The sequence below is a fragment of the Astatotilapia calliptera genome, chromosome 1 (genome assembly GCF_900246225.1).
Source record: "Astatotilapia calliptera chromosome 1, fAstCal1.2, whole genome shotgun sequence".
Classification (NCBI taxonomy): domain Eukaryota; kingdom Metazoa; phylum Chordata; class Actinopteri; order Cichliformes; family Cichlidae; genus Astatotilapia; species Astatotilapia calliptera.
Genome location: NC_039302.1, coordinates 37,441,306 through 37,457,773, shown reverse-complemented (window position 1 = coordinate 37,457,773; position 16,468 = coordinate 37,441,306). Strand labels below are relative to the sequence as shown.

The 16,468-nt window shown below is 43.3% G+C and overlaps 1 protein-coding gene across 4 annotated transcripts in view; it reads left to right on the top strand.

Moving 5' to 3' along the window:
• adamtsl3 (ADAMTS-like 3) overlaps nucleotides 1-16,468 on the top strand; it is a 180,624-nt gene that overhangs the window by 109,078 nt on the left and 55,078 nt on the right. For 3 of the 4 annotated variants that reach the window (XM_026176931.1, XM_026176936.1, XM_026176949.1), the window contains exons 7-10: nucleotides 8,167-8,241; nucleotides 13,842-13,999; nucleotides 15,803-15,914; nucleotides 16,005-16,143. In XM_026176931.1, coding sequence (XP_026032716.1) covers nucleotides 8,167-8,241; nucleotides 13,842-13,999; nucleotides 15,803-15,914; nucleotides 16,005-16,143 — 484 coding nt within the window. Of the gene's footprint in view, nucleotides 1-7,127; nucleotides 8,017-8,166; nucleotides 8,242-13,841; nucleotides 14,000-15,802; nucleotides 15,915-16,004; nucleotides 16,144-16,468 lie in introns of those variants that run through there. The other variant, XM_026176942.1, reaches the window with a different exon arrangement.

Sequence of the window (16,468 nt, the reverse complement as noted above, 5' to 3'; positions counted from 1 at the left end):
TACAGTGTCGCTCCGGCTGTTGCTGTTTAGTGAAATGTTCTTTTCCAGCCTTTTTGTCACTGTCCAACTTTTTTAGAGACACGTTGCTGCCTCATAATTCAAATGAGCTCATATGTTTCATGAAATAATAAAATGTTTCCATTTAAATACTTGATATGTTTCCCATGTTCTGAAATATGTCTTTGTGATTTATTTATTGCTTTCTGTTTTCATTTCCTGTTTACACATTAGAGGAGGCGTCTCTTATTTCGATCTGCAAACGACATCTTTTCAGTGAGTTTTTCTGCAGGGATATTTGTTAAAGGAACAGTGCACCCATGGAGCTTCAGTTAAATATTAAAATAGTTCTCAAGAAGTGATGTGCCATCAAAACCAGCCTCCTGAAGTTGGACTAAACCCAGTGAAACACATTACGACAGTGACAGGTTTGTGGCGTGTGGCCGGGTGGGCGACCCGGCACGAACGCCAAAGCAAAGGCGAGATTTAAACGCACGAGTGCGATCCGAACACCAGCATTAAGCGCTCCACAGACGATCAGCTTTCATCCCGTGTGTAGTTTGGTTCATTCAGAAACTCCGATGTTGTTGAGACACAGCCGCACAGCTGAGTGAGCACAACTGCACACAATGAATGCAGCGGCAGCGAAAGGCCTTTATCCTTTGTTGGGAGGATAACAAATCCATTTAATATATGCTACGGCCTGTTAGCGAGCACAGCCAGAAAGCTGAGCAGCATTTAAATCCCCACAACAAGACGTTTTACCAGCACTCGAGGCGGCCTGGAAACAAAAGGCAGCAACTGGGAATTTGCTGTCAAGCGGCCCCAATTTCAAACACCAGATTCAGACTGACTGTCAGTTTGAATTTAGTTGGACTATCCTGTTATTTTGGAGGGTTTGTTTTACTTCTCTGCATCTGCATTTTCCACGTGACCTGACATTAGTCGTTTTCCATCAGTAAGAACACATCGGACTGCAAAACACATCGAGGCTTCGATTGCTTAGCAGAGGTCCTTCAAAGACTTGCTCTAAACTTTCCCTGAGTGACTCAGGGTTTTGTGTTTGTTTAAAACATCGACTGTATATAAAAGATTTCGGCTGCAGGCGTGCTTTGGAGCCAGAAGTGGCCATATTTGGATCAGACGAGTGCTAATGTCAGACGCTGTTAGTTAATGTCTGCATCCTTAAATGTATGGGAGCTCCGCCTCCTCGGATGGTCTGTTGGTACAGCGACCTCACAGCTGCCATATTATTGGTCACATGATATCATGAAAAGGCTCCAACAGCACAAACACGGTGCAGAGGTCCAGTTCAGGTGAAGCTAGCAACTTCACCATCCACCTGTCATTCAAAGAGGCCACGCCCCTAATAATGCATGTTGTTAAGAAGGGGAAATTATCTCTGGAGACCAAACAGTTTGTGTTTCAGGCTGTAAACGTGTTTATTTCTGCTCTGTGAGGACTGACTCACTGCTGATGTCTCTGCTGGACGTTAGAGGAACTGCAGGCCTTGGTGTTTCAGCCCCGCTGGTTGCTGCTCTGTTAAAGTGCTTGCAGTGGACATCACTCTACCTGAGTTCTCTGTCAGCATCCAATATAAATGCTCTCTGATATCTACAAATGATTTGGAAGCACTACAGCCTGATCACATTTTGTATTCTAATCTGTTTCCCAGCGATGCAGAAACTCTCGCTGCTTCCTCTTCCTCCCTTTCTTGTTTAATCTCTGGTTTCTTTAAGCTCGCATCACGCCAAGTCAGATTTCGTTTGGCCTTTTTAGCCTTACCTCCCTGGAGGACTGCAGCAGAACAAACATCTGCACTAAATGTCAGTGGTTCTGTGCAACACATTCTTCATCACTTACATTTAGTTTCTTGGGATTAAGATTCCAGCCAATTTGGCAGTTTCCTTTTTGCGCTCCCCAGCCTCACGCAGAGGTCGGTCACCATTCTCTGAGCTCTAATAAGCTAATTGGTGTATCTGTCCATCACTTCTCAAAGACCGGGCAGGGAGATTTAATATTCCGTTTCTGGATCTTGACAAATTTAGATTAGAACTTTAGCTTGAAGGTTTTTCCCTTTGAAACGACTGAAAACAGGCTGCAGGAGTGCTGATCGCAGAGAACAGTCAGCGCGCTTCTTCAAGTCTGTGCTGATTTGAAATGTGAGGACACTGGTGTAATGTGTCACCTTTAAATGTAGTTTTATGTGTAGAAGGTAAAGACAGTCGAGAGGCTCGAGGATCAGATGGTACAGTTTGTAAGGTTGCAGCAATGCCAGAAAAACATAGACTGTACAAAAAGATGGACACCACCACCATGATGTCACTCATAGCTTCAAAAGTCTTTAGTTGGGTATTTTGGCATTGCACTTACTTCCTCCATACATGAAATTACAGAGTTGATAAATGTGTTATTATAAAAATAAGAAAAACGAGTAATTTGGAAATCTGTGAAAAACATGTTTAAAACAAAAAACATTACTTATTCAGTAAGTAACCAACTAAAGTCACATTATATACTCGACTCTGAGTCGCACTGGACTGCAGCATTAATCAAGCATAACATTCAAAAACTCTTTTTAATGTTCAGGAATGAAGTAAATAATTGTAATTTGACATATTTGTACAAAATAATAATTTGATTTTTTTATAAAACAATTAAAAAATTAAAAAATTGATGTAGAACAGCTCTAATTGTGTTTTATAATTATTTTGTTTTAATTAAAGAGGTTATTAATCACTACTTAATTTTGGTAATTTCACTGTATCGGGCTGTAAACATGTTTATTTCTGCTCTAAAGTTTTAACATGGGAGTCTGTAGGGACTGACTCATTGCCAGAGCCTCTAGTGGACATTAGAGGAACTGCAGCTTTTGGTGCTGGTTTTATTTTTCAGCCTCTGAACCATAAACCTGCGACATGAAGGAGGCAGTCGTTACAGTTTTTATTGAAGTGCTGCAGCTGCTAAACCCAGAGTCGGTACAAACATGTGAGCGTGCTCCACTTTTAAAATAATAATATCTGCAAACGTATTGAATTCATTATTAACCTTCATCATGGACGGCATGTTTTATGGATAAAACGAAATAGCCCTGAAATATTTTTAACCAGAGAGGCAGCAAAGGTCGTTAAACTTTGAAAGTGTGGATTTAAACTCGGGGATATCTTCTGTAGCAGGAGTATGTTCATTCAGCATAATTTGGCTGTTTTAGGTTGAATTTAACTGGATACACATTATGTTTTACAGTGACTCTTTATCCTTCGGCACTGCAGATGTTTGCTGAACGTGGCTCTATTACCGTTACGAATCAATACCTATGGTTCTAAACTATATTAGCAAAAGCATGTGCGGATAAGGCACGACAGACGGATGATTAAAATCATAAAGCATCTGTTCTTCATGAAGTCTCATGTTTTTCTTTTTGGATTCAGATTTCACAGACAGGTATACAGTTTATGTGCAGGAGGGTCAAATTTAAAACCATGAACTTGTTATCATGATGAAGTAATTTGCAGCACCGAACGCCAACTGCATTTAGGAAAACTCAAAACACCTCGTTTATACAAGATTTACACACAAACACAGCATTAAATAAAATCACTGGTTTTGGTTTGACGAATGTTGGAAACATCTGACATAAAGTGAATATGAAAATATTAAAAATCTATATTTCATTGGTCCGCAGCTAAAAAATGAAGCTCCCAAACCTGCAGTTCCTGTAATGTCCAGCAGGGGCAGCAGTGAGTCAGTCCCCATAGACTCCCACGTTAAAACGTTACAGCAGAAATAACCGTTTACAGCCTGAGACAAACTGTTTGGTGTCTGTGTGTCATTTCTCCTTCATAACGCCTGTGCGGGGTGTTATGAAGTCTAAGGCTTATTAGGGGCGGGGCCTCTTTGACTGACAGGTGCAGGTGCTGTTGGAGGCTTTTGGAGCATTTTTCATGTGATATATTATCGCTCCATCCAAGAATTCGTCAGCTATCATGTGACCTGTCTTAGAATAAACACTAGGTGTGTTTGTGGTTCCAGGACACCTTTCCTGGGTTTCACATCATAAGCGACTGCACAAGTACGTCTGACTTCAGGTCCCGTGAATACGTGCTCTGTGTCTCTGACACTGGCTCGGCGCCCTTGTTATCCCAGGCCAGTGGGGAACCTGTAAAGCCTTCTCACACAACAATCAAAGTTTCCGGCTGGAAGGACTCTACCTGTCAGACTCATTTGTTTTCCATCCAGTTTGTAAGTTTCCGTCTCCCGTGCTTTGTCTCCTGCCCTCGGCTCTAATGTCCCAGAAGAAGAGAGCCGATAAGGTTAACCAATCACGCACATTTATGCCTACCTTAGTGAGAGCGAGTTTATTTACAGACGCGCGAGTATCACCTTTGTTCCTCCTCATCCATTATTCATGACCCCGCTGTTTATCAGTCATTGCATTTGGAATATGAATTTGCAGCAGTATTCCCTAAAGCCTCAGTTTACAGAGTCGACGGCCTCGTGTGAAATGAGCTGTTTATCTATGTTTCATTTCATAATTTATTTCGAAGGTTGCTTAAAAAACATAAAAACAACCTGGCTTTATGTTTAATCTCTATTTTAGAGTTCAAGGGGAAAAAACTGCAAATGGCTGCAGCTGAATTTATTCCATAGCTTCCATAAATTTAAAGGCAGATGCAGTTTTCCAAGTATAATTATGTTTGGGGTAAAGCCCAGCGGCTCACAGCCACAGCGTGTTAATTGAGCTCGGCTCTCGTTTGTCGCTGGAGGAGAAACTGACGTTTATAAAATATAGAAAATGGAATTAAGTCTGCGTTTGTCTGTGGAGGTGTCGCCTCGTGCCCACGCCTCCTCGCTTACCCGCCGTGGGACAAACTCGTCTACCATGAAACCTCTCAAAGTGTTTCACAGCAGCGAATGCTTTCAGTATTTTGTTGTTCCTGCACGCTGCGACCTGCACAGGAGAGGCGTGTGACTGACTAGTTAGCGAGGTGACATTTAACAGCACACACGTGGACGTTATTTAGAGCCGCGGAGGAGATCGCTGCTTCTGTGCAGCTGTAAAGCAGCAGGCAGGACAGCGCTGCGGTGTGGTGGTCTCCTCACGTCAGCCTTCACCACAAACAGGGAGCTGAAGGCGAGTTTCTCCTTCGTCCAGCTAACGCGTGTAATAACTGAGAGCTGCCAATTAATGCTGCTAAACAAGCTCCATTAATGGACTTTCATTTTCACCTTGGGGCGGCTTAACAAGGTAACACCTACACTGATTAACATCCAGGACACAATCTGGCAAGATGTTGAAGAGGTTTAAATGCCCCCTTGTGACCACCACCACCACCCAGCCACCACCTACATATATAATATCTGCTGCCCCAAATCTTTAACTGTGAAGTAGTGATATCTGGATTGTGCTGGCAGCTGCACCAGCAGCTGTTTTGCAGGACGAGGAGCACCTTTGGCTGCTGCTGATGTTAACTTCTTACCAAGCAAATTCATGAGCAGGATAACGAGATGCAGCGTGAGCGTCGACTCAGCAAGATTGGAACACGAGTGAACCTTCAAATCAACAGATTTCCACCTTTTTTAAGGAAGCTCTGTGCTGAAGATTTGGCTCTAATGAAGGTGTTGTGACATTATTGGACGCTGACAGGCGAGAGACGAGTTAGTGGACTCGAGTCAGGGACATTTACTCCACTCTGTTGGAAGAATAATGAACGTTACACGCTGCTGCCTCTCCAGCCTGATGGGATTCAGATAGCTCCTTCAGATGTTGTCCACTCTCTCCACCATCACACCCCGCTCTGAAGTCTGCTGTTGAGCTCGAGTGTCAGCACCTGTGGTCTTTCAACGAATCCCGTCTGGCGCTGCCTTTAAGGATGTTTGAGTATAAAATGTCCTTCTGCTGTTTTACGGTTTAACAGATTTACAAATCCACACTTTCATATCTTACCTCCCCGCTTCTTTTTTTTTGAGTAGATGTAGAAAAGAGTAAAAAATTATTATTACATGCATAATCATGGTGGCTGAAGAAATACTCTATTATTCTCTATTTGTACTCCCTTCTTACCAGTGATGTCTGGTCCAGTATGTGAATGAATATGTGATCCTGTCTGAGAAAGCTGGATCGGGTCTCGGTGACAATAGGCCAATCAAGGCCAATCTGTGCAATTCAGTTCTATATTGTTCAGTGGTTTCTCTCTCATTTCATGTCACTTTTAACACATGGATGGATGGATGTTGTGACTCTTCAGAGGCAAACACACTTTGAATATGGTTATGATTAGCAAAAACTTTATGGTTTGATTTAAAGAAAAACCTACATGTCAAACATCTTTCAAACTTCTCCCACAAGGTGGTGGTTGGTATGGTTGTATTCTTTTAACCTGGGACATGAGTGAACGCACAAGACTAGGAACAGAGCACGATCTGATAGCCCCGTGTCCCACATCATCATTATAAATGTTGTTCCAGGTTCAACATTGCAAGTGACCAATCACATTGTTGTGATGTCATACTTTTGCGACTTCGGAAAAAAGCGTCGTAAAAAAAAAAAACTACTTAACTTGCAAGAAGCCGCCTCTGTCCGCCGATCCAGCAATTTGAATTCTTTGCATTTCAGGATGCTGTTCTTTAATAAACGGTAAGCATTATGGTAAATGGCCTGCATGTGTATAGCGCTTTTCTAGTCCATAGGACCCCAAAGCTTTACACTACATTCAGTCATTCACACACACATTCACACACTGGCGATAGCAAGCTACATTGTAGCCACAGCCACCCTGGGGCGCACTGACAGAGGCGAGGCTGCCGGACACAGGCGCCACCGGGCCCTCTGATCACCACCAGTAGGCAAACACGGGGTTAGTATCTTGCCCAAGGATATCTGGCATGCAGCCAGGATGCAGCCTGGGATCGAACCACCGACCTTCTGATTAGTGGCTGACCTGCTCTGCCACCTGAGCTACAGCCAGTGTTGCATATTGTTCTTGCAACACTGGAATTTCATAAATGAATGATTCGCTTGGCTTGCAAAAGTATGACGTCACAACAATGTGATTGGTCACTTGCAATGTTGAACCTGGAACAACATTTATTAAGATGATGTGGGAACAACACCGACACGAGGATATCAGATCAACCAAGGAACAGGACCCGGCCTGGTGGTTGTGAACTGAGGCAGTCTGCACTGATGACCACAACTCGTCTACAAAGCATCTCCTCCAGTAGTGGACGTAACAGAACTGATTGTATTCTGCCTATATGCCTGCGTAAAAGCAATGTCCCTGAGGGCTCGTGTCATTTTGCAGTTAAATCACCGTCCTGCAGCAACTTTGTGGAGGAGTTTGTGTTTCTGGAACAGATTAACTGAGATCTGTCACAGAAAAAGAAACATTGCTGTATTATTACAGGATTGCATACGATAGCCAACTTGATCCCATTCAGTCGGCGACTAATAGCAGGCTGACTTTCTCTTATTGCTGTTTTGTCGCCGTCTTGATGCAAAGACATTTTAAAGATCACAACTCACCACTGGGCACAGGTCACAGACCTGGTCCGCTTCTTCAAAGCAACCATTTCAAAGACAACACAGTTGCAGTAACTTTGGTGTTGCTGCGTTTTCCAACCAGTTTTCCTTGGTGTGGCTGCAGAATTGTGTTGGTGATCCTTCAACTTGATTTTCAGGATCTGGAAGAATTCACAGGGAGGCACATCTGGCGAATGGTCCAAGACTGAGCGACGATGCTCTGTGCCAGCACACGGTGGTCCAGCAGTTCGTGTCGTTCCTCTGAATGGTCGTTCCACTTCCCCAAACATTTCCAACATGAATGCATGAAGCTCCTCACCTGATGCTCTGCCTCCAGGATTCTCTAAAGTTTTGATCAGATATTGTCAGTGTTGAGCGAGTCCTGTCGGACTGTAGCAGCCTCGTTCCTGAAAAAAGATGCTGAAGGGGATCCAGTCTGATGCTCATCAAGTGTCAGTATGTGAGAAGTTTTCAAGCGAGGCTGGACTACTTTTACGGTAAAAAACATAAAACCCAAAACATGAGAAGGCAGACAAAGACAAAACGTTTCCTCTGCAGGTGTTTGGATGTGTCCGCCTCTCTGCTCAGTGACGGTTGTTGTGTTGTCAGTTTAACCGAAACCTTTCTGATCTTTTTTCCACCTGCAGCTCTGAAGACGGTGCTGGAGGTCCCGATGGGAAGTCGCTTTCTCAGACTCAACGCCAAAGGCCCCGATATGATCGGTGAGTCTACTTTGTTCCAAAAGCTGAACAAAGCAAAGCTGATGCTCAGTTTGACAGTGTGTCCTATGAAACTCGTATTTTTCACACCAGGTTTTTACGCACATTCGCGCTTTGATCTCTTAAGAACTTAACATAATAATGTTACAGACGATTTCAAGTGAATTCAGTTTCTCTGTAAGGAACACATTTATGGTGAGAGGATTATTTGTCTCGTGCTGGTCTGTGGACTGAATATGAAGAAGGATCAGTCAATCAAATCTGTGTTTATTGCTACATGCAGGCATGACTTTATGATCGCCGTGTAATCGTCTCACAGCAGGGTGTTTATTAAAATGTGCTCTGAATACCAAGTTGCTGGTTTACATGTGATGATTTATGAGAACATGATTGGGTTCAGTTTGCATTTTTAAACACTGTTTTAATATAATGACCTCTCTCACCGCGGCAGAAGCTCAGCTGAAGGACAATCGACCACACAAACGTGAGCGAGAGTAGCTCACCGTTTATTCTGAAGATTCTCGACTTGGCTCCTGGTTAAAAGAATCCTCAGACCAGCTCTTCATCAGGTTTTTTACCAACACCAGAGACTCGTTAACACATATTTCTGTCAGCTTGGCTCAAATAAAAAGATGTCGTCGTGCTCAAAACTGTTTGCTTTTGCACTTGTTCTGCACGTTCGTGTCTCTTTGCGAGAAACAACAGTAGCTGCCTCTGATTAAATTTTCCCTGATGTTGGTTTCCGTCACTTTTATATCTCGTGGAAATCTTTCCCTGTGCTCATCGCCGACATTTTCAGATTTGTTGGAAAGAAGTTGCTATGAGAACGTAAAGCGGGCATCTTCAGTGATGTTGTGGGACTATTTCCTGCTTTCAGCATGTTATTCACAAGCTCGGCAAAATTCTCTGTGGCTGCCAAGAAAATTCTGGAAAACCTGTACGAATGCTTCCCATCGCTGCTGGTTTCCTTTGGACTCATCTTTAAGCAGCAGTTCACTGTAAAAACTAACAGCCTTAGTTATGGCTTCACTTTTCTGGAGACCAAATTATTTTTTTAAATGCTGAAACGCATCACTGTTTCATCCTCGCTGTCTAATGTTTGGAAGGTCGTAACAGAAAAACAGGACGTGTTCGATGAAAATGGCTTTCAGATCTGGAGTTAGCAGGTGAAATCTATCAAAGTGCAGGCGAAGGAGTCCCAGTAGCACAATGCTTGTTGACCAGTGTAATGGGACGCTGCTACAACTTGTAGGCCTGAGTATGGAAAGTCCTGTGTAGCACCTAAGGACCATCAACACAGGACCATATGGAGACCTTTAAATAGAGGGAACCATCTAATGTGGTTTGTAGTGATGCATTTCCTCAAAAAGAAGCTGAACCAGGGACAAATATGCTTCAGTTTACAAACCTGACTTACAAGACAAACGAGACATCGAGCACAAAGACTTAACATCCAGTTCTTACGTTGGTGGTTGTCATCGTATGGCCAAGAGTTTGAACCCAATCAGAGCCCTGATGAACTCCAAGTACAACCAAACGTGCGTGAACTGGTTTTATGGCAGTGTAAATATGAAATGAACCAGAACTACATTTAATCTCTGGGTATTTATGTGAAGCAACAAGGGTAAACTGGGGATCTGCCCTTCCCAGTCACCACCACTGTTCCCAACACACATGCACAAAGCTGCTAATATAACACATCTGCAACAATAATAATGACAACTAGTACAACATGAGAGTCCCAGTAACCAACACGAAACACAACACTGAAACTGTAGCACAGCACTTTTTACAAATGTTGTGTTGAGACAAATGAGCCACTCCATCTAAAATCAGCTCATTTTTACAACATTTCCTCCACCGTCTCAGATTTGCTAGTTTTTAGTTTTAAACTTTTATGCTTTTGAAGTTTGCGTAACAAAAATGATTGCTGTGAAATTTTAGAAAAATGGTTCAGTGACCGAATTTGAGAAAACGAAAATATCTGAAAAAAAATGAAAGATAAAAGCTGGACACTTTTACTCGTCTTTCATATCATCTAAACAAATCTGTCATTTTGACAGCTTTTAGCCAGCATCCATCCATTCTTCTCATCCCTGTCACAGTGTTGTGTTTGTGGGGGTGGTGAAGCCGATCCCAGCTGTCTTAGGCCTAAAGTTTTATGTAAATCAGAGTCGGTCCAGCAGGAGCTGATTTGAGATTCCTCACATGCCACGTTGTGTTGTGTTGATGTGTTGGTTTCCACAGTGTCACCTGATAAATAGTGGTGATAGTTTGGACAGTAAATCATGCTTTCAGCTCCAAGTCCAGACCTGGGCTCACCTTGTTATAAAACAAACCAGAGATGTGAAGAAAAAACTTCCCTGCACAGCCGAAACCCTGCGATTCCCATCCTGCTGACTGCTTCGTTGCATCATTTGGGTTTTCTGCTCTATTTTATTGTCGATTGAAAAAAGTGAAGGGTCTGAGGGCGAATGCAGATACGTCAGCACAAACCTGATCCTAAAACAGCTCCAAGATGTTCTGGCTGAGTCAGAGGCTCCTGATTCGAGGAGTAACCCAGAATTTCTTTGGCAGGTTGCTCATCTGTTACCAAGAGCTCATTTTAGAGGAGAGACAGAGCACAATAGCAGAAAACAGGTCCAACACACTCATTTACAGTTCAGAGAGTTACTCCTCTGTAACTAAGCATAATATCAAACACGTAATCAGAATTTAACACCAGGTAACTTTAAAAAGATGAACAACTTCTTTTCATAATGGGCCAAAGACTCCACGATTTCCTCTCCCGAAGTTTTCATTTTTTCATGTAACATAATTAAGATCTTTTTTTAAAAACATGGAATATCTTGGAAAAGTCAGACTTAACCTCCACCAGATCACCAGCAATCTATCCGGGGTCCAGGTCAGAGGCAGGGTTTGGGTAAATGTTAAGTTTTAGCCGGTTGGAACAGGAAAGCCCAAAGATGTCCGACCCTGCTGAATGTTAAGAGGTTAAATATAATCACAACATGAAAAATGGTGATGCTTTGTCTTAGACTGACAGATTAATTGGATTTGCACCAACCTTTTGTGAGAACAAAGTCTTACAGAAAAGCACAAACGATCTGCTCTTTGTTGAATTCAGACTTCACGGAGTTCAAACTGTTTCATTCTGACAGCACAGGCCAGATTGATCCACGGCCCCAAAGCCAGAGGCGAAGGTCGTGGTTTTCCAGCAAAGGAAGAAGCTATGAAACTCATCAGCGTCCTGGCAGCGGATGGAGAGTTGCTTTCTAAGCTTACTGGAAGCTATTGGGAGTACATAAAAACTAGAGTGTACTTCCAAACACAAACACACTCTCTGAAAACACTCAGGAAAAGATTACTGGCCCATATATCTGCCAGTAGATTTTAGTATTTTGTTCCAAGAGGCAAGCGCTGAGGCAACAAGCACCAGCAGGCGAATAGAGGTGGACTGTGTAATTTAGCCTGAGCAGCCGGAAAGTGAGGCACCTTCCCACCGCTCACTGTACAATTTCAGGTAGAGTGAAGTTGCTCTAGGCTTTTATACCTGCACATTGGCTTTTAAGGCGCTGAATCATCCTGAGTGATGATGCACAATCAGCTACAGGAGTGCACCGACAGAGGCATCCAGTCCTTTTACAGAGAAGCTGTGCAGCTACACTCAGTGTGCCAGGTTCAGGTACAGCTGTGCTCATTAACTCATTGACCTTAATGAATTAATGAATATGTATCTGGTTGGGCCCACATGTTGGCTTTAGGATTACACGTTTTCTTTTGTTGCACAGTTTCTGTCCCAGATAACAAAAGGGGCGTGACCAACAGCCGACATATTCATCCAAAAGCCACATGAGGATTTGGGTGGTCTGTGCTTGGTTGCCAGAGTGACAAACCCATAGCAATTCCACAAGCCAGCCAACAATGAACCAAATACAGCAGGAATTTCTTAGTATGGGCAAGCTATGGTGGCACTCCCATCGGTTTAAACGGGTTAATGAGCCGTGGATATCAACCAAAAGTCACACAAACGGCAAACTAATTCTATTCCAAGGCTGGACTCGTTTGTAGAGTTCAGCAGTCAGAAGGAGCAGAGCTGCTCTTCTTGCCCATCATATGAAGACACTGCTGGAGTCTGAATACGGCTCTCTCTGGAAGTTCTTTGGATGCATCCGCCAGGGATAGACCCGAAGACACACCAGTGGAATTGCTTCTTCTTTCCTGGCTTTCGAGAGTGCAAGGATCCCCAAGGAGGAGCTGGAAGACGCGGCTGTGAGGAGGCTACAGGAAACTCTGAGTAATTAGAGGTGGTTTGCACCTTTTGGAGACAGCCTTGGATCTCTTGTGAGAACTCTGTGCTTTAATGTAACAGGCCTGCGTACTTCATATTACTACTGATTTTTACTCGTTGGAATGGAGTACAGCAACTTTTTAGTCTCTAAGTCACAGATGTCAGACCTGCACCTGCAGACAGAACCAGAGCAGCACCGTTTACAGTAAAACAACAAACTCTGAGAGGAAAACTTTATTTTATCACACTTGACAGAACACAGGACTTAATATTGGATCTTAATATGTCCATGTGTATGGACATGTGCAGGTATATATGTATGTATATGTATACATATGTATATTTAGTGTGTACATGTCTAGAAATAGGAATAGTAGTGGTACAATAGTTATGTCAAGCTATATAGTTTATGTCTTCCATATTTCCAACCATATCCATAATCACATACTGTGTGTGCTACCATTGTATGTAGTGTATTATCTTACTTTTTTCACTGATTGTACTTATTTGTATTTTCTTCTGATATCTGTACCTGAGCTGAGGTGACGCAAAAATTTCCCCGTTGTGGGATCAATAAAGTCTTATCTTATCTTCTACTGATGCAACGTTTATGTTTTCTACTGTATCTTTTTGCTTTTTCGGATACCGAAAATGTGGGACTTTAACATCACTCCCCATTTTAGAGTACTCTGAACTTAATACTTTTCGTCTATCCTGTCTTCCTTCTCTCACCCCAACCAATCACAGCAGATGGCCCCGCCCCTCCCTGAGCCTGGTTCTGCTGGAGGTTTCTTCCTGTTATAAGGGAGTTTTTCCTTCCCACTGTCGCCAAAGTGCTGCTCATAGGGGCTCATATGATTGTTGGGTTTTTCTCTGTATGTATTATTGTACTACTGTGAAATATAAAGCGCCTTGAGGCGACTGTTGTTTTGATTAAGCGCTATATAAATAAAATTGAATTGAGTACCTTTGTGAAATCAGCAGTGCAGTACAGTAAGAAGACCCCACAGCTGTTACAGATTTGGTTGTTGTGTCTTTGTTACCTGGTTTGCCATAATGTCTCTGATTGTAACGCTTCCCAAAAACTCGTCTTCTCTGCGTTGTAAGCTAACGAGGTGAGTCACACAGATCTCTAGTTTTTATCTCCAGTATTAGGTAAGAACTTGTTTCCTCTCGGTGGAAGTAAACAACAAATTTCACACCCAGTCTTGTCGGGTTGCGCGTCACATTTCAGACATTTGCATTTTTAAAGCATGAATTTAATCCTGCGTGTGCTTTAATAACACTCCCTCCTGCTCTGTCTCTCTGCCAGTTATTGAAGCCGTGTCTCTTCAGGGGAGGAAGGAGGAGACCGGTCTGCAGTCGACGGGCTCCTACGTGATAGGAAACACCTCCTTGGACTTTCAGAGGGGGAACGACCGGCAGACACTCAGGACGCACGGCCCACTCGGCGCTGATTACATCATCAAGGTGAAGCTATCTTCATAGCGAAACAGCCTGAGGACTTTGAGCTTCTGTTGACATATTTTATCACAGATACAAGAGCGCAAACATAAATAAAACAGGCTGCTGCGAATATTTGGCTTTTGAGGCATTGTTTTAATGAGACTGAGAGCTTGTTGCCTGCGGCACTATTAGAATTTCTGTCAATGAGGCCTAAGTGGAAATGCATTTTCCACTTTGTACTACCAGCATCACAGCCCTCCTTTTTTTCCACTCGTAGAAAAGACGAGCTCTTAGTGGGCCGTCGACAGTCGGCTGTCTGCACCAGATAAAAGCATTTTGGAGTTATCCAAAATTATTATTCGCTTCTTCTCTAAACATCCGTGGAAAGTGTGGGTCTGAAGAAGTTAAAGCTCCAGCAACGCTTGGAGACTACAGAACAACTCGATCGATGCGCTCCTGCTCATCCGTCGGCCCGTCGCATAAAAACTGTATGGTCCAAAGTTTGGACTAATGAAAAAGTAAAAACATAAAAACTTTGCAAAAGACAGCTACTGACAATTTCTGAACTGTACATAGTTGAATTTCACAATAATGTAAAAGAAATCATATTGAAAACCTTTTAATATGAAATATTTAGTCACACAAATTAAGAAAATGCTGTTTTCAAATGAAAAGTTGTACCACAAGTATTAGTAGGTCGTCTTATTCAATAGAAGTATTAATTTCACTCGCTGAACATGTTTAAACTTTGCACCATAAAGTTTTTAGACATCGGAGACGTGACGTGATTTGTAGCCCAAATCTCCAAGTCAGAGTTTCCAAATGCAGATTAATTAAAAAAGCTAAACCATCATCAATCAATATGATGGTTTCTAGAAAATCCATCCAACCAAAGGCTGCTCTAACCTGCCTGAGTGACACAGACAGCAGAGAAACTCCACTCTTATCCTTTAACACGGAGCCGCTGTCATTACTGTTCAGGAAATAAACGACAGTTTAATGGAGCAGACGCAGTTTCTGCATCGTATCCCGTCAGAGAAACAAAAGTGGCCTCTCTGCCGTGTGGATGATTTGTCCGGTTCGTTTTGGGATCAGAGCGCTGACTACCGTCCGTCTGCTGCTGATCCTCGCCCACCTGGACCCGATTACTCAGGTGCGTAGAAGTATTTCGGTCAGACTCATGTTCTGGAAACGAACGTCTGCCCGCCGATGTGGGCACAAGCTGCAGATTATGGTTATTTCATGCAGGCTGGAGGGCAGAATTTTGCAGATTAAAGTGTTGCATTGTTTTATTAATTCGGCTCAGTCAGAAACTTATTCAGTCTTGTCTTCCGCTCTTTTGTTTCCTCGTCTTTGTGCCCACTGGTGCCCAGCCGCAGTGGGTTTGCTATCAGTTACGCTCTGTAATTGCAATTACTTTGGTGACAAATATGACACATTACCATCTGTCTGAAAGCTCGGTGTGCAGTCGATGCTTTCAGTGCACAAAGCTAAATCTTATCCAGAGCTGCAGAGTGTGTGATGAATGACTCAAACGCCTTTTATATTAAAAAAGGAGGGCTGCTGGAAAGTGCTCGTCTTATCAAAGCAACAGTTTGAACGCTGTAAGGATCAAGTCCTTCACTTTATGATGGGAATTTCAAAAGCCTTAAATCTTTCTGTATTTTTGCAGGTTCATCTTTTTAGGACTAAATGCTTGAAAACGGCTGAATTACTGCGTAGATTTGGTTTGAGAAACTCAGCGGAGGCTCCTCTAACATGCAGAGCTTGACTTTGTCCTTCTTCCCTCTGCCCGCTGTGTCCACCCTCTTCTGTTGTGCTGTGCAGATAAAGTACGGAGGCTCCAAGGACACCGTTGTCCAGTTTCTGTTCTACAAACCAATTCGATACCAGTGGAGAGAGACTGACTTCTTCCCCTGCTCGGTCACGTGCGGAGGAGGTGAGCTGACCGTCGCCGTGATTAAAAATGCTTTTAGATTCACTTTTAGAGTGTGAGAGCGGTAACGGCGTGGTCGCTTCCCTCCCTCAGGCTACCAGCTGAACTCTGCCGAGTGCACAGACATCCGGTCCAACCAGACGCTGCCCGAGCACCACTGTAACAGCTACCCTGAAAACACCAAACCCACTCCAAAGCTCAAAGAGTGCAACATGGACCCCTGCCCGGAGAGGTGCGGACAGCTGGTGGCTGTGCAGCGTCGCCGCTTCGGCATCGACACTGTTTTACCTGTTTATAGTCATCGTCTCCTTCCTCCGCTGCAGCGTGTTAACTGTAGCCGACAGATTAGCGTCAACGTTTTTAAATCTGGCACGCTGACACCACAGCACGCGAGCCCCGCTGTTGAAACTGGGAGCTATTGGCCTTCCTGGATCAAATACCAGCGTCCCCCATAGTGGTTTCATTGACATCAATGAGGAATATTTTCATATTTTGAAAAAAAAGAAGAACGATCCAGTTGAGTGCATGCACACGTCTTCATTCAGATGATCTAACAG